This window comes from Camelus ferus, chromosome 16, assembly GCF_009834535.1.
Source record: "Camelus ferus isolate YT-003-E chromosome 16, BCGSAC_Cfer_1.0, whole genome shotgun sequence".
NCBI lineage: Eukaryota > Metazoa > Chordata > Mammalia > Artiodactyla > Camelidae > Camelus > Camelus ferus.
Genome location: NC_045711.1, coordinates 12,640,146 through 12,663,862, shown reverse-complemented (window position 1 = coordinate 12,663,862; position 23,717 = coordinate 12,640,146). Strand labels below are relative to the sequence as shown.

Below are 23,717 nucleotides of genomic sequence, written 5' to 3'. Positions count from 1 at the left end.
CCATTCAGTCACGTATGTGGACACACCTTTGTTCCCGGTACCTCCACTGCCTCTTCCCCAGTTCTGCTGCAGCTGCTCCTGAGCCCAGGTCCCAAGACAGAACAGGCCTTTGACAGCAGCCGGTGTTGTTTCAGGAGGCAGCAACATTTGAGGATGTGATCAAAGATTGGAACTGTTAGGAAGCCTCTCAGAAGGACTGCAGCAGGGGCGCAATGCTGGACAGTTATAAGAACGTGGTGCCTCAGGGTAAGGAGTCAATCTTATTAATCCTGTGTAGAATCAACAGAGGAAAAGCCATCATTTAAAAATACCCCCCCCCCTCTTTTCTCCTTGTATCTCCTAAAATGAGGATAGACTCTTCAGCCTCAAGAAATTAAGTTGATTATGGGAAAGCTAAAAAGTCCTCCCTGGTGCTAACTTCAAATTCAGAGTTTACTATTATTATGTGGTACCCTCTAGCAACATTCTCATTTATATTATTTTAAAAGGAACATGGTCAGGGGTAATAGATCAGTGGTACAGAGCGTGTGCTTGCCATGTATGAAGTCCTGGGCTCAATCCCAGTGCCCCCATTAAGGAGGGGGAAATAAATTTTTTTCAATAGCTTTATTAAAAAATAATTTTCTAAAAATAAAAGGAATGGAGGATATTAACCTATTGCTTTAGGGGTTTCCATTTATCCTCTCCTATTCAATTAACAAAGGTCAGTTAATTAGGTTGTACTATGTGTGCTAACAGATTCATTATGTATTCTGTTTGCCTAAAGTCTAAAATGACTACTTATTTGTATATCTTGCTGATTTAAAATTCTGTTGACATACTCTGGTTTTGAATGGTCCTAGTGGGCTTTTTGGTATCATTCTCATATTGCTTTCTGCTGTTACTCTGGTACCTTTCTTCCATGTCTTCAAAAACCAGATGAAAGCATTAATGAGGAACTTTGAAGGGAAAGTCTTCCAGGTGGAATATCAGTGAATTTAACTTTAACTTTGTTCTCTTTCTTAGCATCCTTCTTGCAGTTCTCCATGGTGCCACAGAGAGCTGGAAACGATCCCCCTGGTGTTTCAAATACAAGTGAAATGGAACTGGAGATAAGAAGCATGAGAGAAAAGTTTCTCACCAGTGTAACTAAGTTAGTAGAAAGCAAAAGTTACAATAGCAAGGTATTTTCCAAAGAAAAGTACTTTCAAACAATAAAGGAAGTCAAAGAAGCTAAGGAGAAGGGGAAGAAGTCATCACGTGATTATCGCCGAGCAGGCAAAATACGACGTGATCTCTGTACAAGGCACAGAGAAACTAATAGAGGCAACTCACGGAGAACGAGATCGAGTACGGTATTATGTACATAAGGAGGAGCTGTTTGACATTCTTCACGATACACATCTCAACATCGGGCATGGCGGGCGGACGCGCATGCTCAAGGAGCTGCAGGGGAAATACGGGAATGTCACCAAAGAGGTCATTGTCTTGTATCTGACTCTGTGTAAACAGTGCCACCAGAAGAACCCAGTACCCAAGAGAGGCCCTCCACCTAAGCCCATGCCACTGAAGGACACTGACTCCAGATGCCAAGTGGAAATACTTGACATGCAGTCAAATGCTGATGGCGAGTTCAGGTTTATTTTATATTATCAGGACCACTTGACCAAGTTTATTATTTTACGGCCATTAAAAGCCAAACAGGCCCACGAGGTGGTGAGTGTCCTATTGGATATTTTCACAATTCTTGGTACACCCAGTGTGTTAGAATCTGACAGTGGCGTGGAGCTGACAAACCAGGTTGTTAACGAGCTCAATGAGGTATGGCCAGACCTAAAGATCGTCTCTGGTAAGTACCACCCTGGCCAAGGCCAGGGCTCCCTGGAGCGAGCAAGCCATGATGTCAAGAGCATGCTAAGTGCCTGGATGCAGAGTCACCACTCATGTCACTGGGCTGAAGGCCTGCGATTCATGCAGATGGTGAGGAATCAGGCCTTTGATGTTTCTCTGCAGCAGAGTCCGTATGAAGCAATGTTTGGTTGCAAAGCCAAATTTGGACTCTATTCCTCTCACCTACCCCGGGAAACTGTGGCTATTTTACAAACAGAAGAAGAACTAGAAATTGCTGAAGAACAGCTAGAAAGCAGCCTTTGGATCAGGCAGGAAGAAAGGGCTGAGGTTGGAGCAGACAGATCTGATATGGATGAGGACGTCAACCCCACTCCTCCCGAAGTTGCAGAGCCCAGCACCTCACAGGGGGCCCCAGGTCTATTCTGCTGGTGAACAGACACCTGCTGGCTGGACAATCACAGTGCCTCAGGGTACCACTAGCCATCTGAGAACTGTTGCCAAGGTCCCAGGGGAAGGAACGAAGGCCGCACTCTCAGGAAGGCTGTCTGCGGTAGTCCTGGCTCAGAGGGGAAAAGTGGATCAGGTCTCTGATGTAGGGCTGCTGTAACAAGTTGCCATAAACGTGGAGCCTTAAAACAACAGACATTTATTCTCTCGATTTTCTGGAGGCCAGAGGTCCGAAATCAAGTTGTCGGCAGGCTTCGTTTCTTCTGAAGGCTCTGAGGAAGAGTCCATGCCATGACCTTCTTCCTCTGGTGACTGCCGACAAGCCTTGGCATTTCTTGGCTTATAGTAGCATAAATCCAGACTCTGCCTCGTCTTCACGTGAGTCTTCGCATGCCTTCTCTCCTCTGTGTGTGTGTGCTCCTTTTCTATCTCTTACAGGACACCATTGGACACCAAATCTGTGTCATTGGATTGGGGGCCCATTTTAACTGAAGATGGTCTCATCTCGAGATCCTTACCTTGATTACATCTGCAAAGGCCCTTTTTCCAAGTCAGGTCACGTTGACGGGTGCTTGGGGTTTGGACTTGGACATACCTTTGGGGGATGCAGCTCTACCAGCTACAATCAGTTAGAAGAGTGCGTTTGCCTGCAGAACATGAACTGATGGGCTCTTAAGCCTGTAGAGCTGACGGGGCTCCCCTACGCACGTCTACTACATATTCCTTCCCCTGCCTCGTCCTGCTCAGACACAGAACCCAAAAGATGGGGCATCTGAGAAAAAGATGTAGATGCAGGATAAATAGTGAGAAGAAAAAAGGTTGATGTAACATGCCTCAGAGACTGGCTGCCCCACCAGCTGAGCTCTGTTTCCTGTTTCAAGAGACACTTACTGTGCCACCCCCGCTCCTAGAGTGGCCCACACAGGGATTATTGCGTGACCTGCCTGAAACATATTTTAAAAGTGGGTCAGAATTATGGCACGGCTGGGATTTGAATCTGAGTCTGCCACTTTTCCACGCCTCAAGTACAGAAAAGCATGTTGTATTCCCGGAACGCGTCAGTGCATTCCAGGAAGTGACCAGAGCAGAGGAATAAATAACTAAGAACTCTGGAGCAAAATGCAAAAGTTGGCCTGATATCACTGCCCCAACCAGAGAAGAACAGAGCAGGGCCAGTCTGGGTCGTGGTTCAGAGTAAGCGGAAGGATAATGCCCAGGATCTGTGCACTGCTAGGTTCCCGAGGCCTGGAAGAGTGCCTAGCCCATCAGAGGTGTTCAGTTAAGAATTGGTTGAGTGAATAAGTGATTCTACAGAGATGGATGCAGGGGAAGAGAAAGGGCCTGCCGTCCTTTATTCTCCTGTTCATTCTTCCTGCATATCCCAGAGCGAGCTAAAAACCGTTCTGATCGCCCCTGGTGCTGGTTTCCTCTTCTGAAAGGGGCAAGAGCAGTCCTGATGCCACCTGCCTCACAGGGTTGTGAAAGGCGGTGAGATAATGCAGATGAAATTCTACGATGTGAGTTGTCCTTGGTGCCAGCAGATCTTGTCCTCCGCCGAGAGCTGGAGATCTCTGTCCATTGCCATTACTTTGCTGATTGAACAGTGTTAAGTTGGTTATCCATGGAGCCTGCATCATTATTAGAAAGGCGATGGTGTCACTTCCCAGCTTGTTTTGGGGCCCAGAATCTTGCTCTGTCCTTGGCCAGCACCTCACTCTCCATTCTTCCTTTGTCCCTCAGCCTCACAGGGCCTGGGAGGCCCAACTTGACTGATGTTACCATCCCTTCCACCAGTGACCTAGTACCTCCTGGTTTGTGGGCAAACCGGGAACCACATCATCAGCTCGTGTGGGTGAGAGGTGAAATGAGGCACTATGCTGCTGTCTTTCCCAGGGGATGGCTACAAATAACTTGGGTTTCCGGAGCTGCTGCTTGAGTCTTCCTCTTTTGCTTTTTAATGTTGGCAGTGGAGAGAGTTGAAGGTGGACACCTAGACCCAGTCCAGCCTTACTCTGCATTACCGCATTTCAGCACCTGCAGCAGAAGTCACCAACTAGTGCGCCACGTTTGCTTTCAGTTTGCAAATGTATTTTGTCCGCGTTAGTGTTTTTTAAATTTAAAGTATTAATTGCCATCACTTTCAAAACGGAAGATTTCATATAAAAATTTGGATGTCTAGCACCTCTTGAAAACTTGGAAGATCTGGCCCTACCTGGTCCAGATTTCTGCATGGCAGCAAATGGCCGGAGCTAAGTGGTGACACTCCACCCCAGCCCGCCCCCACCATCCATGCCTGATTCTCCACTTGGCCACCATCTGGGCCACCCAGAGTTTCTGCATATGGATTTCTGTGCCGCATCGCTAAAGAAAGGCAAGTGAAATCAGAATGTGAATAAAGGCCAGAAACAGAATCATGTATCTAGGAATTCATGGTAAAAGTGGCATTTCACATCAGTGAGAAGGGTTAGATTATTCAATTAATGGTGCTGATCAATTATACCTCAATAAAAACAAACAAACAACAGTGCCAGATCATATAGCTGTTCATCTGGAATTTAGGTTGTTTCCACAGCTTGGCTATTGTGAATGATGCTGCAGTCAGTGAACATGGATGTGCAAATATAGATCCTGATTTCAGTTCTTTTGGGGGAAAATAATGCAGAATTGGGATTGCTGGAATATGTTTTTTTAATTTCTATTTCTAATTTTTTGAGGAACCTTCATGATATTTTAATAGTTGCATCATTTTACATTCTAATTGACAGTGACCCAGAGTTCTGTTTTTCCACATCCTTGCCAACACTTTGGATTGGGTTTTTTTTGTAATATCATTACTAACAAGTGTGAGGTGAGATCTCATTTTGTTTTTGACTTACATTTCCCTGATAACCAGTGATGTTGACCATCTTTTCATGTACTTGCTGCCTTTTTGTGTGTCTTCTTTGGAAAAATGTCTCTTCAAGTCCTTTGCCTGTTTTTTAATTGGTCTTTTGGGTTTTTTGCTATTGAGCTGAAGAAGTTCCTTAAATATTTTGTTTTTGTTTTTAATTTTTTTTTCCTAGATGGGAGGAGGTAATTAGGTTTTATTTTCTTTTTAGAGGAGGTACCAGGGACTGAACCCAGGACCTCATGCTTGCTAAGCATGCGCTCTACCCTCCCCACCGTGGGTCATTTTGTTCCAAACTCACTTTCCGTTGCCTTCATATTGACAGATCGTGCTTGTTCCCTAAAGCAGTGATTTTTTTTTTTTTATGAGGGGGAGGGGGTAATTAGGTTTATTTATTAATTTGATTTTTCAGTGGAGGTACTGGGGATTGAACCCAGTACCTCAGGCATGCTAGGCATTCACTGCCACTTGAGCTATACCCTCTCGCCCTTAAATATTTGGGATATTAACTCCTTATCAGATATATGGTTTGTAGCTACTTTGAGAGAAGATGGGAGACCCAGAGATGGATGCTTTAGTGAATGTCTTCCACTTACAACTTTATCAGAATTAGCTTTACATTGTGGATTGGAATCTGCTTTTTTGCAGCTCTAGGGGAAGAAAAAACACTTTCTTCTGATATTTCTGAGATTCTATTCCCAGTGGTTTTTTGAGGCTAAACATTGGAATGTCATTAGTTAGCAGTGAGATGGAGAGGGAGGAGTATGTGAGAAGCTCAGACTTCAACTCTTGGTTCCAAATTATTTTGCATGTTTTCTGGATATTTATGCAACAGATCATTAAAGCATGGATTGCCAAGGGGAAGTTCAAACACTGTGTGGGCCAGTTACATCTGCACAGTTACTTTAACCTTTTCTGATTTGGTGCCTTTGGGGTGTAGAATTTTAAGGGGAAAGGTTTAGTGGGGGTGTTTTTAAATATGTAATTTACGTATCTTTCCTTTTGTGGAAATTTTACAGAAATTATTTTGAAACCTGAGATACTTTTAAATGTAAAAGAGCAAGAAACTTCTGTCCTTCAAAAGTTAACCAATGACAGAATAGGTTTGTCTCTGTAATCTTCTGAATTTTGACCAGAATTCTTTTCTTTGAATTACTGAAACTTAGTTTCTGTTCTGGGTTCCTGGTTCCACTTTATTGTTGTTATCTTGGCGCCAACCTTTGTTTACCCACGTTGTGACATTTTTACCCCAGAATTAATTACCCCAGATGGTCTGCTGTACTATGTTTTCCAAGCAAACAAAGTGGGCAGGAAATAGGAGCTTCCTGAGCAAATTGGCTTTCCGTTTTAATATGAGGCTTTGCCTTTTAGAAGCTTGTTTATCTTATGTCTACTTTTCTTATTTATAATTGATCATATATATAGGTTTGGATCTAATTATATTTTATCTTTTTCCATTTAAATTTGGTCCTGATATTTTGCCTTTGGCTTCCCCGGGTCTCCGTTTAGAATCTTACTGTTCTGTTTAATTTGAACTGTTACATCCTTTGTGTTGGCTAGCTCCTTGCTCACAATAACTTCTCCGCACCTGGAACTTTGGCCTAGGATTTCTTTTCACTTTTAGACCCTTCCTGTGGCATGAGCAGATGAGCTCTTATCTCTTTCCTCTTTGGGTTTTGCACAGACGGGTCATTCCGTGACCAGATGTTTGCCTCTCTCCTCCCCCTATGTCACCTCAGCCCCAAGTGTGCTGTTCTTTGAAGGGTATCACCTCTCCCGATGCCTTTTCTCCTGATACACTGACAAGAATCCTGGAAATGGCTGCCTTAAATGCAGGGACCAGTAGAATCTTTCCTCAACACATAACCCAGATCACCAGTAAGAACCCAGCTGTTTTCCAGCCCTAACACACTGCCTCTGCCTTCGGGTAGGGCGGAGGGAGCCAGTCCAGACCCCTGGAATCTGCCACCCTTCCCCCTCTCCAGATGCAGGTACTCTCTGTATCAGGAAGAGAGCCTCCTTGAAATGCGTCTTCAGTCTTAGCTTGTCCTCTTCCATCTCGCCTCGCCCACCCATTTCTCTAGCCTATCACTTTCATTCTTCGACATCAATAAACACCATGTGCCTGCCATGGTGCTGATTTACCATCAAGTAAACAATCATAGTAGAGTGCTCAGTGCTGAGATAGGGCACAAAGCAAAGATGTCTAAGTCTGTACAAGGGTGCTCAGTGAGGCCTCCCCACAAACTGATGTCCTCACATAAGCCGAGCTTTGAAGGATTGTCTGCAGTTCACCAATGTACATTCTCCATCCTGCCTCTGCATTCGAGGACTTCTTGCAGGGGAAATAGGCGTGCTGAGATCCTCAGTAGCAAAACCTGGCTGAGTAGGGGAGCCTGGACTTCCACCCTGGACAGGCTGTAACAAGGCACCTCTCCTACCACCCCTGCCTGTCCCTACCTCCTGCCAGGGTGGTATCAGAGCAGACCTAGTGGGCAACTGGGACTCACACCCCTACCTGGCAGTAACGAACCTCCCACACACACATACACCCAGTGTCGGTGAGGACTGCATGGGGATCCTGGACTTTCACCCCACGCACTGGTAATAAGGTGCCTCTTCTCCCCTCCTGGGGTGTGTCAGAGGAGGCTGAGTGGGAAGCTAGAATTTTCACTGTCATCCAAGGGCCATCACTGCACCCCAAGTAGACGCCACATGGGGAGCAGTACTGAAACACATCTCCCCCTCCCAGCCAGGGAGGCCTAGTGGGAAACCTGAAATCCTACCTCTGGCCGGCAGTAGCAAAGTACCCTTGCCCCTGCCAAGGGCACCCACGGAGGCTGAGTGGGGAACTGGACTGTCACTCCCTGCTAGCAGCAGCAAGGAAACGCTTGCTTCCTCACAGCACAATGTCAGAGAAGGCCAGGGGCTGGGGAGGGGAGTGATTAGATTGGTGAAAACGTTCTGGAATTGAATGGTAGTGATGGTTGCACAACATTGTGAATGTACTAAACCCACTAAATTATGTACTTCTAAATGGTGAGTTTTATGGTATGTGGATTGTATCTTTAAAAAAATAAAAAGAGCCATGGAGACTCACTCCTGGGCAGAAATAGGACTGAGTCCTAATAAGCAGATTTCAACTTCTTCCCAGCTGGATTTCAGAATTGCTATAAACCAGGGACTCCTGTGTGCCTCTCATGTCCCTCCTTTTTAAACAGTGATGGCTATAATGGTTATCCTCTGACTGTCCCACCACTGTACTCTGGGTGCGCAGGAAATGATCACTTGTCTCTTGGGTTCACGGGAATTCAGATGGGAAGGAACTGTACTTGAGGAGCTGGACTTAAGGAATTACATCCAAAGATCCTCACCTGTACCTGGACTTAATTTAGACGGTGTGTTTGTTGGCTAGGGCTGCTGTAACGAAGGACCACAGACTGGGCAGTTTAAACAACAGAAATTTATTTTCTCACAGCTCTGGAGACTGGAAGTCCAAGATTAAGGTGTACAGAGATTTGGTTTCTTCTGAGATCTTTCTGCTCAGTTTGTAGATGGTCAGTCGCCTTCTCACTGTGTCCTCACATGGTCTTTTCTTCTGTGCACACACATTTATTCCTAATCTCTTTTTATAAGGAAACCAGTCAGATTCGATTAGGCCCATCCTAATGGCCTCATTTTAATTTAATCCCCTCTTTAAAGACCAGATCTCCAAATACAGTCACAGTCTGAGGTACTGGGGATTAGGGCTTTAACCTATGAATTTGGGAGGGGGAACACAGTTCATCCCATAACAGAGGGCAAATGTATTGCAAAATTTTGAAACTCCCCATTTTCCTGATGCCTCAGCCTCCCCACAGACAGGCTGTGAGCACCCCGCCAGATGACCAGGCGCACCAGTGTGATAAGGCTGGTTCCTGCAGCAGGTTCCCCTCCTTGGCTTCAAATGCACCAGTGAAACCCCCTCATGCCTTTTGCTTGAGTTCTTCACCCTGACCCCACTAAAGATGTGCCCACGGGTCCTCACTCTCTCTCAGCTCTCCATGTGCTTGGCGGAGCCTACTCCCTGGGTGCTCCTCCCATGTGGCCCCTGCATGGCCTGCCATGCCTCCTTCTTCTAGGACCTTTAATTTCTTCTGCCTCTGAGTGTTGTTGCCACAGCCACTTTGGAATAATCCTTAAAGACCCCGCAGGGGGAACTTAACTCCCCCACCTCTAGCACAGCAGAATTCTCAACCCTCAGCTGATTGATGCTGAAATGGGATGAAACTTTGGAGGGCCCTTGGGATAGTGAGCATATTTTGTATGTGGGAGGAATGTAAATAATTTGGTACCAGAAGGCAGACTGTGGTGGTTTTAAAACGTATCCACAAATTCTTGATACTCTTCCCCTCAGTAGGTGAAAATTAATTCCCCTCCCCTTGAGTGTGGGGTGGACTGAGTGACTTGCTCCCAACAAATAGAAATATGATGGAAGGTTCAGTGTGTTTCTCCCAAGACTAGGTCATAAAAGGCACTGGAACTTCCTCCTCATTGCTCTCTTAGATGACTCTCTCTGGGAACAGCTAGCCCTGAACAATCAAGTAGCCCATGAAGAGGCCCCTGTGGCAAGGAACTGAGGCTTCCAGCCAACAGCCCTGTGAGTGAACCATATTGGAGGTAGATCCTCCAGCCCCAGTCAAGCCTCCAGATGACCCAGCTGACATCTTGACTAACCTCCCGAGAGAGGCAGAACAAGAACCATTCAGCTAAGCTGCTCCCAGATTCCTGATCCCAGAAACCATGCAAGCTAATAAATATTTCTTATTTTAAGCTGCTAAGTTTGTGGTAATTTGTTATCCAGCCATAGATAATATACTAGGTCTTTATCATAAGAGGAAAATCATATATAGACTTGAAGAGTAGCCCCTTTATTTATGTTATCTGCCTAGCCTCTGTAGGCATTTGAGTTGATGACTCCTACAAAATTACAAAATCTCTTTCTCTAATTAGATGATGTCTATCTCCAAGGCAGAGGTCATGACATCCCTGTGTTCTGTGCTCCTTCCCCAGGATGACTGATTCAATAACTTCTCCAATAAACCCTTGCTAGTTACCATTGTGGAATGTCTGTTCTGCCTAATTTTCAAGCCCACGGATTAGGTTCTTTGTTCAGAATACTTGCTTGGAGGTAGGTTAGAAATTCCACAACTGTTGGTCAGGGCTTCGTGAGTTCTCAGTCACCTGAGCTGGACACTGAGGGTCGGGTTGCTGCTCAGGGCGCCCAGTACAGCCACACCCCCTTTTGTGCCCTCTTTGTTTAACCTGCTTCTTACTTTGGGGTCATTTTGCTCTTGAACCCAAGTTCATAAGTGATACCTCCCTCCTGAATACTCCCCCTACCTACTAATAACAAATGTTGGAAACGGGTAACAAAGTTTAAAGAGGCTTAGCTCGCCAGAGGTGTTCACCTGTGTACAAGTGTGCTGTGGGGAGAAGTTGGGCAGGTTTGAGGACCAAAGTAGTGCCAAAAGGCTCCCAGGCAGGAAGAACTGGGAAACCAGCTTGTTCTTTCTCCCTTCCTCTCCTTCAAGTTACCTGTCTTGTCTCAACAACTGCCGGACATGATAAACAAAAGACAGACAATTTATTTCACATCATCTAAGCTGTATGCAAGGCAGCAACAAGGAAAGGGTGTGCAAAACAGGCCTAAAATCCTCCCTCTCTAATTCCCTGCAGTGGTGAGGGCCAACCTACTCAAGGGTTAGGGGGCAGGATGAGGAGAGAGATTCAGATGAATGGACAGAGCTTGGTGCCAGGAGTTCAGAAAACGTCACCGAGATGCCTTCTTCACTCAGGATCCAGGACTTCCGCCTGGTTGACAGTGGTGTTTGAGACAGTCTGCCCATTCAGAGAGTCTCGTATGAGCCTGCAGTTGCTGCTGGAGGACACGGTGCCAGAGGGATGGCTCAGAATCAGACTCCAGAACCTTTTATGGTTGAAGTAGCAGAGGGCCGCTAGGAAAGGACAAGGGGATGGGGGAGAGGAAAGTTGGAGAGTGGGAGGAAAGTGGCAACAAGGGTGAGGCCGAAGGGAAGAAAAGTCCCTAAGAACCTATCCCTTGGGGATTGACAGCCCCCTCCCTCCACGCTTCCTCTGCCCTGACCCACCCAGTTTCCCTGCTTCCCAGGGCACTCCAGCCCACTCACCACAGGTGACGTATAGGAAAAACACCAGCCAGCCAATGAAATAACTCCAGCCAATGGGGATTGATAAATTCTTCTTCAACTCGAAGAGCCAGACGTTAATAGGGAACAGTATGAGGGTGAAGAAAATCAAGAAAACTAGGAGACAGGAAGCAAAAAGGTCTTATTCTTACCCCAGAATCCCAAAGGGACTCGTCCTCATCTGCTGAACTACAGCCACAAACCACAGCTCCCATCAGCACACACACAGTACCCAGCCCCGGAGGTTCCTGGGTACCAACCCCTCCACCTCTACCTCTCCAGTGACCAGGAAATGACAACTCACTCCTCAGTCAACAGCTACCAGTTCTGCTTGCCCGTCACCCACAAAACCCGTACCCCGCTCCCAAAGCAAGGAAGAGGGAAAAGTGCCAGGGAGATGTGGGTTAGGAGGAACTAAGGACCTTTTTCAGAGCTAGGGGGCACCTTCACAGAAGTTCACGACTGTCCCAATCCAGCGAAAGAAGGGCAATCGCTGAAAACCAGGTATGTACGGCAGGTGCAACCAAACGGTGAGGACGAGGCCCAGCCCCAAGGCCAGGCAGAAGGTTATCCTGGCCACCCCAAAGGCTGGGTGGTTTGTCCACAGCTTAAAACTGTCTAGGGAAAATGAGAAAACAGGATGAACCAAGGATTCATGAAAGACACAATACAATCAAATGGGCAAACACGAGAAAATGTTCAGGCCCCCTCATAACCAGAGAAATTCACATGTGCGATAACAATAAAATACCACTTCCGCTTATTACATAGGCAGAGATTCTTGATGTGGAAATTGCTTAATAATTCCAATCACATGAAAACAAATACCTCAACAGAAAACATGGACCGAGGACTTGAAGTGCAATTCTCAAAGGTATTTGAATGTCCAACAAACACCTGAAACCCAACACCAAGAATTGTAAATTAAATGTGCATAAAAAAAGAATAAAATAATGCCATTTGCAGCAGTATGGTGGACCTGAAGATCATCATTCTAAGTGAAGTGGGCCATAAAGAGAAAGAAAAAAGCTATGTGATATAATTTCCATGAAGAATCTAAAAAATAATAGTAATAATGACAAAATGAACTACTTACTATTTTTAACTTAGATGACTGATTTCTTGAATATGTGTAAGCACATTTGACTGTCCTTTATGATTGGATTACCGCGTTCTGTTGATTCTTATTTAGTAGTTGGCTTTATTCCTTTGATAACTATGTAAGTTTAAAAAGCTAAAGCTCTGATCTGTTCTTAGAAACAATGATCAGTACATATATGTAAACTAAAACAAAAAATGCAGTATACTGTTTATATGTATTTACATGCAATATAATGTGTATGTGCAGTCAAACTGTAATAATTCTACCTAATAAAACTGAAAAAGGAAAAAAAGAATTGTAAATTAAATGTGATCTTTTGATGTATCAAATTAGCAAAGATCAAAACAAAATTGCTGATATCTTGTGTAGGAAAGGAGTCAGAGAAAAGAGGGGCTTTGACACACTGCTGGTGGGCAGCATTTCTGCTGCGTCACGTGGCACAAAATATCCCCCTTTCTAAAATCTAAATTGTTAAAGCCCTTTGACCCAGCAATGTTTCCTCCTGGAATTTATGTTGAGGAAATAATCCAAGATAATGCACAAAAATTTATGTACAAAGATCTTCTTTGCAGAATTATTTATATGTCTAATAAGATATTTCTTAAATAAATTATAGTGTACCCATAGAGCAGGGTTAGTATATGATCGTTAAAAATGATGATATAAAAAAATGAATTAAAAAATGATGATCTGATAGTTGGTTGTCTCTAAACAGAATGTCTCTAGGAAGAAACTAAGGAGGAAACCTGGGAGCCACAGGTGCGAGGCTTACTTCACTATGTAATCTATTGTATTTTTTGAATTTTCACTCTGTACATACACGACCTAATCAAATAAATTTTAAACAGAGGTGAGTTATAGAATAATGATTTTTTGGTACAAATAAATGCTTACCACTGAAAAGTGGACTTTGCAACACACAGCATATAAAATGATGGCAATTTTGAAAAAAATAAAAGGATGTATTTGTAAAAATAAAAATAAACGAATATATTTATTTTATATAGATACACAAAAGACTAGACGTATATCCAGTATAATGCCAACTGTGATTACATCTGTGTGGAGAAATTTTAGGTCATTTTTATTTCCTTTCTTAAACTTTCTGCATTTCTAACAATGACTATGCAACTTTTTTTAAATCAGAAAGAAATTGCCTACTCATATGTTTAAAGTTAACAGTCATTGCTGGCAGAGCTTCAATGCAACAGCCTTTTCATATATTGTTTATTTATTATATTATTTACTTATTTTATTTTGGCAGGGGGGAGGGGAGAGGTAATTAGGTTTATTTATTCTCAGAGGAGGTACTGGGGATTGAACCCAGGACTTCCTGCATGCTAAGTAGGTACTCTACTGCCTAAGCTATACCCTCCCCTATATATTGTTAGTGGAAGCATAAAATGCTGTCATCCTTTTTGAAAGCAACATGAAAATTTTTATTCAAAGCCTTAAAATATTTATATTCTTTGGTCCAGTAAATCCACTTTGGGAAATCTTTTCCAAAGAATACTAAACCCAGAAAAAACTTCATGATTAACCAACTTTTTTGCTTCTTTTTTTTTTTCTCAAATAGGAAGCTGGAAATAAATTTGCCAAAAATAGACAAATAAGTGGGAAGAGTATAGCTCAAAGTGTTAGAGCAGATGCTTAGCATGCAGGCAGGTCCTGGATTCAATCCCCAGTACCTCCACTAACAATAAACAAATAAACCTAATTACCTCCCCCACAAAAGAAAACTGAAAAAAAATTTTCTTTAAATAAAAATTAAAAACAAAAATAGACAAAATAGTCAAATAAAAAATGCTAAATCTATTAAGTTGAATAGGACGGTCATAATATGGAAATGTTTATTATATCTTCTAAAGATAAATTTTAAAATAATATAAAATAAATAATAAAAGTAATTTAAAATATATAAAATTATTTATGAGGAATATAACTATGTAAAAATCATTCAAAACATGTTCAATAGGACAAAAAGAAGCCTGGAAACAACCGAGTGCTGAATCAACAGCCAGTGGAGACTGTCTTTGACTAGCCCTGAGGAGCGAAAACTCATGGAGATACTTACATGAGTTTTGGAGCCAGACACACCTGAATTACCATTGTAAACCTGCCACTGTTAGGTTGATCCATATGAATTTGCCCTTTTTGTCGGTGAAAAAAACGTCAAAAATTGGTCATTTCATGTTCAACCTAATAGCTGTATGACCCTGAGCAAGGTAACCTGAGTCTGTTTTCTTATCGGTAAAATAAGGATGATTATCTCTAGCTGTTAGGATTGATTGAGGATTAAATTAAGCAAATAGGATAAGTATGCCATAAATGTTGCCCTAAATTTATTGGAATAAGGACATGTTGCTTTCATAATAGAAGTAAATAACAGCTGTGTAACTTTTTTTTTAATGTTAGCAAGGTGAAGAAGTGGAATTGGGGTCGGGGGTGAGGTTCAACAGCGCTGAGAAAGGAGGCCCAAACCAGGGAGGTGAGGGGACAACACGACAGGAAACTAACAAGACTAGGGAATGAAGTAGCTGCAAGAAACCTGGGAAGGAAGGAACAGGGTAACCAGATGTGGAAACCCAGAGCTGGCCCAGAAAAGCAAAGCCTGAGGCCAGAGAGAAGACCAGTGGTAGGAATGTGGGCCTGAGGGAGAGCATTCTGGGGCCTCCTCAAGCTCTGGGTGTGCAAGTCTGGAGAATGGACATCCCCACCTCCCATGAGTGATTCACATGCGCCCAGAGGCCATGCCCCTCACAACATTTCCGCAAGCACAGACTTGGCTCCCCCAGCCTTATCAAAAGCAGTGACACTTTCCATTGGGTCAGGCTAATCGGGGAGGAAAAATGATCCCTGGGGGTCTTGGGGCCAGTGGAACCATCTTACAGGCCAAAAAAGTGGGGATGACCAGAGAGAAGGCCCAAGAATACCGGGGTGCTGATGGCCAGGCCAAGGCAGGCTGCCTGCCCTGGCGTAGGATGGGGGTGTAAGGGGCTCACCTTTCCCATTCTTCTGAGTTGGAACAGCTCTTGGATTTGCAGATCTGCAGGAGCCCCATGGACATGATGTGAGCCGTCGTGTAGATTCTGGTGGTAACATTCGTGGGCCAGCGCTGATAGAACCGACACTTCGAGAGGTACAGCCAATTCTTGGAGAAGACCATGACCAGCAGCAAGATGAAGGCAATCAGGCTGAGCTCTGAGGCCAACATCTGCGCTATCCAGCGGGAGCTGTGTGTAATCCTCCATTGCAGGGGCAGCGGAGAGACCCGGCGACGCTGCACATGTTGGTCCACAGGCAATTGCCTGTTACTGGCCGGGGCGGAGACGCATGTTCTGCACCCCTTCATCTTGTTCCAGGCTCACCTCCACCCCATCCTGCTTCCCAGCCCTCCCAGCCAGTTTCTAGTCTTCTGATGCTCATCGCTGTCTCCTCCTGACCCAGGAAACTCATCCCTAATGTCCCCTGTCCCCATCTTGAGCACTCCCTGACTTCCCTGCTATCCTCCACCCCATCTCTCCATTCCCTTGCCAGAGTCAGTTGTCCCTCATCTTTTAAATATTATCATCAGTGGCCGCCACAGGGTCTGGGATCTGGGAAAAAACAACCCATTCAGCAGGACAGGGCCACTAACTGCCATGGAATATTCCTGGAGGGGGGGGGGGTGTCAAATGGGGGAGGGGGCCTACAGCTTCAGCTCCAGCTCTTTCTGGAAACCCTGCTCCTCGGGCCCCAACTCAGAATTGTGGGTCTGATGCCTCCCTTTGCCTGAGAGCCGTGGTCGCTGAGGGTCTCCTCTCTTCCCATGTCCTCTGCCCTAACCCCATGCCAAGTGCTCCTGATGGAGCAGGAGGGGAGCTTGTCCCCAGGGAAACATTTCGATATGCCTTCTACACACAGTCATCCATCTTCTCCCTTACCTCCCCAACCTCTGCTCACATCAGGTCCCCAGTTCCCATTCCATCCCCAGTTTTTACCTTTTCTCTTCTTTTTCTCTCAGCACCAGAAGGGGGAGGGCAGAGGATGAGGAGGCAATTTAGGGGCTTCACACAGTCTGAGAAGATTTTTCTCACCTCTCTTTTAAGCTATAGGAAAATAAATCTGAGTCACCTGCGGCAGCCTGATCACAAGGGCTTCCAGACCTCACTTAGCCCCTGAAATTCTCATGAGAAGAGAGTCTTTCCAATTTGGGATGTGAGTTTGAATCCCACCAGAGTTGGTTTGCTTTGCAAATACAGTGATACATGTGATTAAGAACACAGGCTTTTGGGTCCAACAGGCAGAGGGATGAATAAACAACCTTGTGAACCTGAAGGAATCACATGGCCTCAGATTACTCATCTGTAACCCAGGACAGTAATATTTGTTTCCAGCTTGGTTTGGGAATTGAATGAGATCATGAACAAAAAGCACTCTGGTTCATGGTAAATTCCCAGAAAGTGGAGTTATTATTGTTAAGTTATTGTTGTAATGGTTTGGCACCATTCACTAGCAAACAGAAGGAGCAAAAACACAGAGGTGTTTGGCAGGCACGCTTGCATATGAGTGCTGCAAATGATGGAATGGAAGCAAAATTAATTTAAGGGGTATTAATAACGGATCATGAGGTCACATGAGGTCACTCAGAATGGTTAGAATCAGGAATTCAAATCCTGTGAGGAGTCTTCCTCTGTGTCTTACTCTGTTCTGGCTGCTATCACAAAATACCACGGACTGAGGAGCTTATAAAGAGCAGAAACTTATTTCTCATAGCTTTGGAGGCTGGTAATCCAAGAACAAGATGCTGTCATGGCCAGCATGGTGAGGTGACAGTCTGATTCCGGTCACAAACTTCTTGCTGTGTCCTCACATAAAGCTAGGGAGCCCTGTGGGGTCTCTTTTATAAGGACATGAATCCTATTCATGAGGGCGGAGCCTCCCAAAGGCCCACCTCCTAAAACCATCACCTCGGGAGTTAGTTTTCCAACATGTGAATTTGGGGGACATAAACGTTCAGACTGTAGCACTCAGACTCTGGTCTGCTTCTCCCTGAGCACCTTGCTCTTTCTCTGCAAACCAACCTTCTCCTCTTCTCTGGTCCACGTGGTGAGAATCGTGGCTCTTACACCCCAGGCTTTCTGTCTTACACCTTTAGCTGCCAGAGTGGAGACCTCTCAGTCCCAATCCCAAACATTCTCTGGCCCTGTTAGGGACAAAGACCATCCCTAGAACAATTAGCCATGAAGGCTGACCCATGAATTAATGACAGAGAGGGAGTGGGTGGACAAATTCCCTAGCTTCCTCCGCCAGAGGATGGGAGAACTCTGATGCGTTTTCTACACCACGTGGGAGCAGTGTTGGGGATGGGGAGGGAGGGCTGAGCCTACTGGGAGCATCACTCATGCCAAACTGGTGACCAACAGGACTGTGTTTTCTTCCTTGAATCTGTTCTAGTTTTTCCTGAAGTTCCTAGAAGTTTTTAATCATAACAAGCAGTTCTAACAGCAACACAAAACAACATGGAAAAATCTTGGGGATATAATGTTTCCTGAAAAATGTAACTTCCAGCAGACTAGACCATAAAACATGACACCATTTTTCTAGAGCTCGTAAACAAGCACAATCTAGCAAAACGTTGTTTAAACATGCATGCCATTATGATTGCATGGTGTGTTTTTTAAAGCAGTGGAAATAAATAAACAAACAAATAAACAGCAGTGGAATGATAAACATAAAATATAGTATAGTGGCTATTTCTCAGGGGAGACAGGGAAATGGGACAGGGAGGGTTACACTGATACATACAGCTTATTGGCAGTAGGTTCGTGGTTCCTGAGTTGGGTGATAGGTACATGGGTGTTCATTATATTAGAATCATTTATAACATACATTTCATATAACCCTGTGAATGTATCAAATATTGTTTTTCAAAAGGTAATTTAAAATAGTCCAACATTTCCTCAAGAAAGGAAATGTAATCTTAGTGATTACTAGCTCTGCAATGAAAGACATTTATATAGTCACAATATATAAGGTAAACACTGTTAATTGAGTTTCAACTTTTAGAATCAACAGATGGACAAAGCACGGAAGATATGACTATAGCTACAAAAATAAACATAGCTGTTATCAGCCTTGATGTTGCCCAAGTAGAAGCCTAGAAGAGGTTAACTGGAAGGTGGGAGGAAGAGAAAGAGCCGAAGAGAAGGGTGGAGGACCTGACAACAGGGTCTCCATATAAGGTTGTGCAGGATGGGCACTGCACAAGAGCAGGCAGCAGAGGAGGTGAGTGAGAACAGAACTCCGGTCTGCACTCTGCTTGGCAAGCCATGCCCTGCCAAGGAGACCCCACTTTGTTCTATATCTCATAAAGGTGCTGCTCCCCTCCAAGCCAACTACCTCTACATCTGTTCAGAGGGACTGTCTTTTAACCACAAGGTTAAAGGCACAAAGGCACTTTATGGGCTAGCACCAGTGCTGGCCAACTATCTCATAAGGTTTTGTACCAGTGAGAGGGAGTTTCTATGCTTTGTTTTCAGATTAGCACTTGCTCGCCTTTCCAGTGGCACTCAGTTAACAACCACGGAGTTCTTTTTGTGTGCCAGGCATTGTTCTACGTGCTTTATAAATAATAACTAATTTTATCTCATAATATCTCTGTAATGTGGGTATTATTATCCCTATTTTACATATAAGCTAACTAAAGCACAGAGAAGTTAAGTAACCTGCCCAAGGTCACACAGCCTTAAGTGAGAGAGGCCAAGAGAAGATTCAAGGACAATTCCTGGGGGATTTTCTCTCCCACTGTTGGTGGTCTCTGTGCAAGGGCGTCCATCTCTTCCTGTAGGATCTGATGGGGTCTCTCCCCAATGCCTGCTACAGCCAGCATCTGGCCCATGACCTGATCATGGCCTACTGGATGTTTTCTCCTAGAACTCTGAACCTTGGAGGGTAGCGCAAGGATGAGAGGAGTGTCGGCAGTTATCTCTCACAGTGGCTGTGTCCTGATGCAGCTCTTGGGGCTAGTAGTCCATGGCTGTGTATTCTGATTCCGGTTTCCTGCCCCACCACCCCCAAGCTCCCTTGGTCCTGCCCATCCCCCAACCTGGTCATGATTCTGTGAGCTAACACCCATATCCTTCTAACAAATTGCTGTGTACTTCAGTTGGGACTCCAGGGACATTCAGGGTAATTTAATAGGTACTAAACTCTTTATGGGATCTACACAGATTTAAGATTTCCCTTAGGTTATAAGGTAGAAAGGCTGAGATGGGATGCTACCCCTCGCCCACAATTTCTGCCTTAGGAAAAGTAATCTCTCACTCCCCCTTCTCCCCTACTCCTCCCATCTTGGAATGAGAGTCAGATCATGCTTACAGAAACTTTGCTGCAAGGTACAGTCAAGCCCTCTGGCCTCTGGAGGAGAAGCACCAGTTTAGGAGGCTAATTGTCTTAACACTAGGTAGACAATTGAAGAATCCCACTCTCTGGGAGAGGGCCGGAGGGGGTGTATTCGATAAGAGAAAAGGGCCTGTGAAATCTATAACTCTCCTCACATGGTCCTGAAATTATTTTGTTGTAAAAAAAAAAAAAAAAAAATCCAAAAAATACAGCCAGATCCAGAAGAGGAGACAGCCTTGAGTTTAGCAGACTCTTAACGCTAGTGCAGAGGCAGCCTCGCTGTGTCTTTCAGTTTATTGCCGGGGCTGGGGCCGCACAACTGCACTGAGCACCAGTCCAGAGAGCTCAGAAGCATTTTCTCTTGGGGAAGAAACTGATATTCTGATTTTTTTTTTTTTTTTTTTTTTGGTGGGGGAGGTATTTAGGTTGATTTATTTATTTTTAGAGGCGGTACTGGGGATTAAACCCAGAGTCATCTATGCTAAGCATGTGCTCTACCACTTGAGCTATATCCTAGCCCCTTGATTTTTTTTTTTTTTTTTTTTTTCTATTTGGGGTGAGAAGAAACAAAGTAGACTGAGAAGAGGTGAGAACCAGAGAGAAGTGCTGACAGGTGCTGGGAAAATGTCGATTAAACCCAACGCGCATTTCCTGAACCTCTGCTAAGTGCCTAAATTGAAAGGAGGCTGGAATGGAGAAGGAGGAAAATAAAGTGGATTTGGGAGCGAAGGCAAGAAGAAATGTGGAGGAGGGACGGCTGGCAACGGAGGGGTCAGGATCTGGCCTGGAAAAGCAGAGACCTCAGATTTGGGAGCAGGAGCAGAGACTGATTTTCCACGAGGCTACTAAAACTTAAGCTTCCCAGACCCTTACTTGTGTTGGCCCCTGTCAGGCTCCCCTTGAAGGGCCCCCAAAATGTGCTCAAATGGGCATATGTTTCTATAAAATTTGCAAAAGTCTGAACCACAGTCCATTACTCTTTCCAGTCCAGCCCCAGCCCTTTCGGCATCTCATCCCATAGCACTGGGGCGGCACGGCCTTGGGCACTATGGGGATCCAGCGAAGGAGGTTCAGTTGAGGACATACTTAATTTGCATTGAATGGATGTGGTAAGCAAACCTCCAAAGTGGCCCCCAGTAATTCCCAACTGCTGCTCATGCCTTTTTTGTAATCTTCTTGCCTTTTGACTAGGGTTGGATTTAGAGATTTGGTTCAGATGAATGGTTAAAGTGATGGGGTATCTATTCTATGCTTAGGTTATAAAAGACTAACTTCCTTTGTGAGAGCAAACCCCTCTGTTGCCTTCTCAGCTTGCCCTCTGATAAACAAATTGCTTTTGTTACCGAAGGCAAGTTCATGTGACCCCGTTTGCCTGCCACACTATGAGGCCAAACGAACTGAAATGTCGGAGTCTGGAGCAGAGAAAGATTTATTGCAGGGCTGAGCAAGGAGGATGGGATGGCTCGTGCCCAGGAAAACAAACTCAAAGCTTTTCAGCAGAGCATATTTAAAGACAAGTGGGTGTGGGCGGCGTCACAGAGTATGTGATCAGCTCGTGCACAATTCTCTGATTGGTTGATGTTGAGGGAACAGGGCAGTCAACACTTTCAACCCCTTGGTGCCAGGAGGTCTGGAGGTCAGGGGCTCTCAATCATCAAGTAGTTAATTTCTTCCCTTTGGTGGTGGTTTTTAGCATCTGAAAAACTCGGGAAATATTCATGAATACTATTATCTGGGTACTTCAGAGAGGAGCTACAGCAGAGGATATGCAGGAGGGGTTTGGCCCTGGAAGGCCCCACAGGCTCCTGCTCGGTTACACTGTATGAGGGAGGCCCAAATGGCAAGGAATCGAGGGAGGCAGCCAATAGCTAGTGAAGATCCAGTGTTCCCGGTGTGAACGAAAATACTGCAACCATATCAGTAAGCAAAGAATGCTGAAACCAAGTCTTCAGCGGCTGCTGCCACCCCCCAGTGAGGACGGGCCTGCAGCCCAGCCTCTGCAGCCACTCACAATGGTGCCCTCTGAGGGGACTCAGAATAAGAAAGGACAGGATACTGGCCCTAGATAGCTAGGTGCTTGTCAAAGGAATGAATTCAATGAGCCCAAATGTTTGCTTCCTCCCATACACAGAAAAGCACTAAATTCTTTAACTTGAAGTGCCTGGTTTTCTTTAGATAACAAGAAATCTTTTACTGTTCCAACTACCTGGTCTTTGTTGTAAATCTCCTGTATATCCTAGCTCCTCCCCTGCCTCTTCGGAGCAGTTCCTCAGAGCGATCTGAGAGGCTGTCATCCCGGCTCGAGTCCTCCTGCCAAAAAAAACATAACTCTCAACGTTTAGGCTGTGCATTTATTTTAGTCGACACCGGTGATTAGGTTCTTGTCTTTTCCCAGAAAGAATTCAGAGATAAGACATGGAGGTTAAGAAAGTAAAGTGAGGATGTATGAAGGGATAGATAGTACCTTCTGAAGGGAAGCGCGGGCAGGCTCAGGTGAGCAGCTGCGCTGTTTCTTTGACAGGTTGGTTGCATAGGTTGAAAAAATGAATGAGCGGAATATTCATTGGGGAGGGAAGGGTTTGGGGTCGTCTTCCCTGATTTCCATCCCAGCCCCACTTTCCCGAGGGGAGGGGGGATTTTTGTCCTTACTTAGTCTGGATTGGAAGTGTCATGGCGTCGGGGCATGATGCGGACTTCTACTCTGCAAGGCTAATTTTATTGTAATAAAGGCATAATGAGCAAAAGTTTACATTGGGACACTGGAGATTCCTGCCTTTTCCCACTTTTCTTTGTTGGCCCCAGGCCACTTGTCACCCCAAAATCCTTTAAGCACAGAGATGGGAGCATTGAGGGAGAGGAAGAGGGAGGAGGAGGAGAGAAAGAAGTTTTCAGGGATGGACTGAGAGCCTGGCTATGCTAACAAGCAGGCTGTGGGGAGAAGCGGGCTCCTCTCACCCACCTGTTGCTTGAGGTCGTAATTGCTCAGCTCACCTGCAATAATGGCCGAGCTGGTAGACCCAGAGCCATAGAAGGGCCAACGCAAAGAGAGGTCAGTGCCCTATGCTGTCTGTGTTATCATCGACTCCCCAGATATGGAGGCCACAAATATGGAGGAGCAGGGCTGAGCGGGGAGAGCACATACTGACTTAGAGAGACTCTCAACAAGGTCTCAGCTTCCCCAATCTCTCCCCACCCCCCTCTTTTAGAACATGTGGTTGCATTTATGTGCCTTTATGTCCCCCAAACAACTCTTAACTGGTCTCCACCTCCCCATTATCTCAATATTAGAATCTCTGACTCGGAGACTGGAGGCTTCCTTAAGTGGCAGGACTAGGAAAGGGAGTAAGGAGCTGGGGGAAAACATATCTGGGGCACATGTGCAGTTTTGTGTCTGCCTCCAGATATCTCAGTCTATTTGTCTCTCTAAGTATCTCAGTGGAAGAGGGGGAGTTTGTACTGAGGGACTCCCCCCACTAGGAAACTTGAAGGAGCGCTGACACCAGCTCCCTCCCCATGACCACTGCCTTCTCTTCCTGGACTTCTATTCCCTTGTTGCCACCCCTAGAGTGCTCTCTGCCCAGATCTTCCCAGGGCAGTAACCTTCTTGTCATTTGGGTCTCAGCTCAAATGTCACCTCCTCCAGGGTCTTCCCCAAAGACACACACACGACGCTGTATCATAGCCATTGCTGTATTTTCTTTGTAGCACTCACAGCTACCTAATCTCATCTCACTTTATTAATTTGTTTACTTAGTAACTTCCCCCCAACCTCCACTCGCCTAGAATGTAGGGTCCTTGAGGACAAGGTCCTTGTCTTCTTCATCTCTGTATCACCAGATCCTAGAGGAGTCCCTGGCACATA

General features: G+C 45.1%; 2 protein-coding genes across 2 annotated transcripts; one reads left to right on the top strand and one right to left on the bottom strand.

Annotated features, from left to right (window-relative positions):
- Window positions 1-2,559, top strand: KRBA2 (KRAB-A domain containing 2; the record flags this gene model as incomplete). Its single annotated transcript, XM_032498221.1, is given in 4 exon segments — window positions 1-97; window positions 100-246; window positions 1,006-1,256; window positions 1,258-2,559. Coding segments are annotated over 4 exon segments (1,500 nt in total), but the record flags the coding sequence as incomplete, so codon positions are not given.
- Window positions 2,560-10,962: 8,403 nt separating this feature from the next.
- On the bottom strand, window positions 10,963-16,244 carry ODF4 (outer dense fiber of sperm tails 4). The gene is given in 4 exon segments (XM_006195807.3): window positions 10,963-11,160; window positions 11,353-11,487; window positions 15,475-15,484; window positions 15,486-16,244. Coding segments are annotated over 4 exon segments (651 nt in total). The 5' UTR covers window positions 15,825-16,244; the 3' UTR covers window positions 10,963-10,993.
- Between the last annotated feature and the right edge of the window lie 7,473 nt (window positions 16,245-23,717).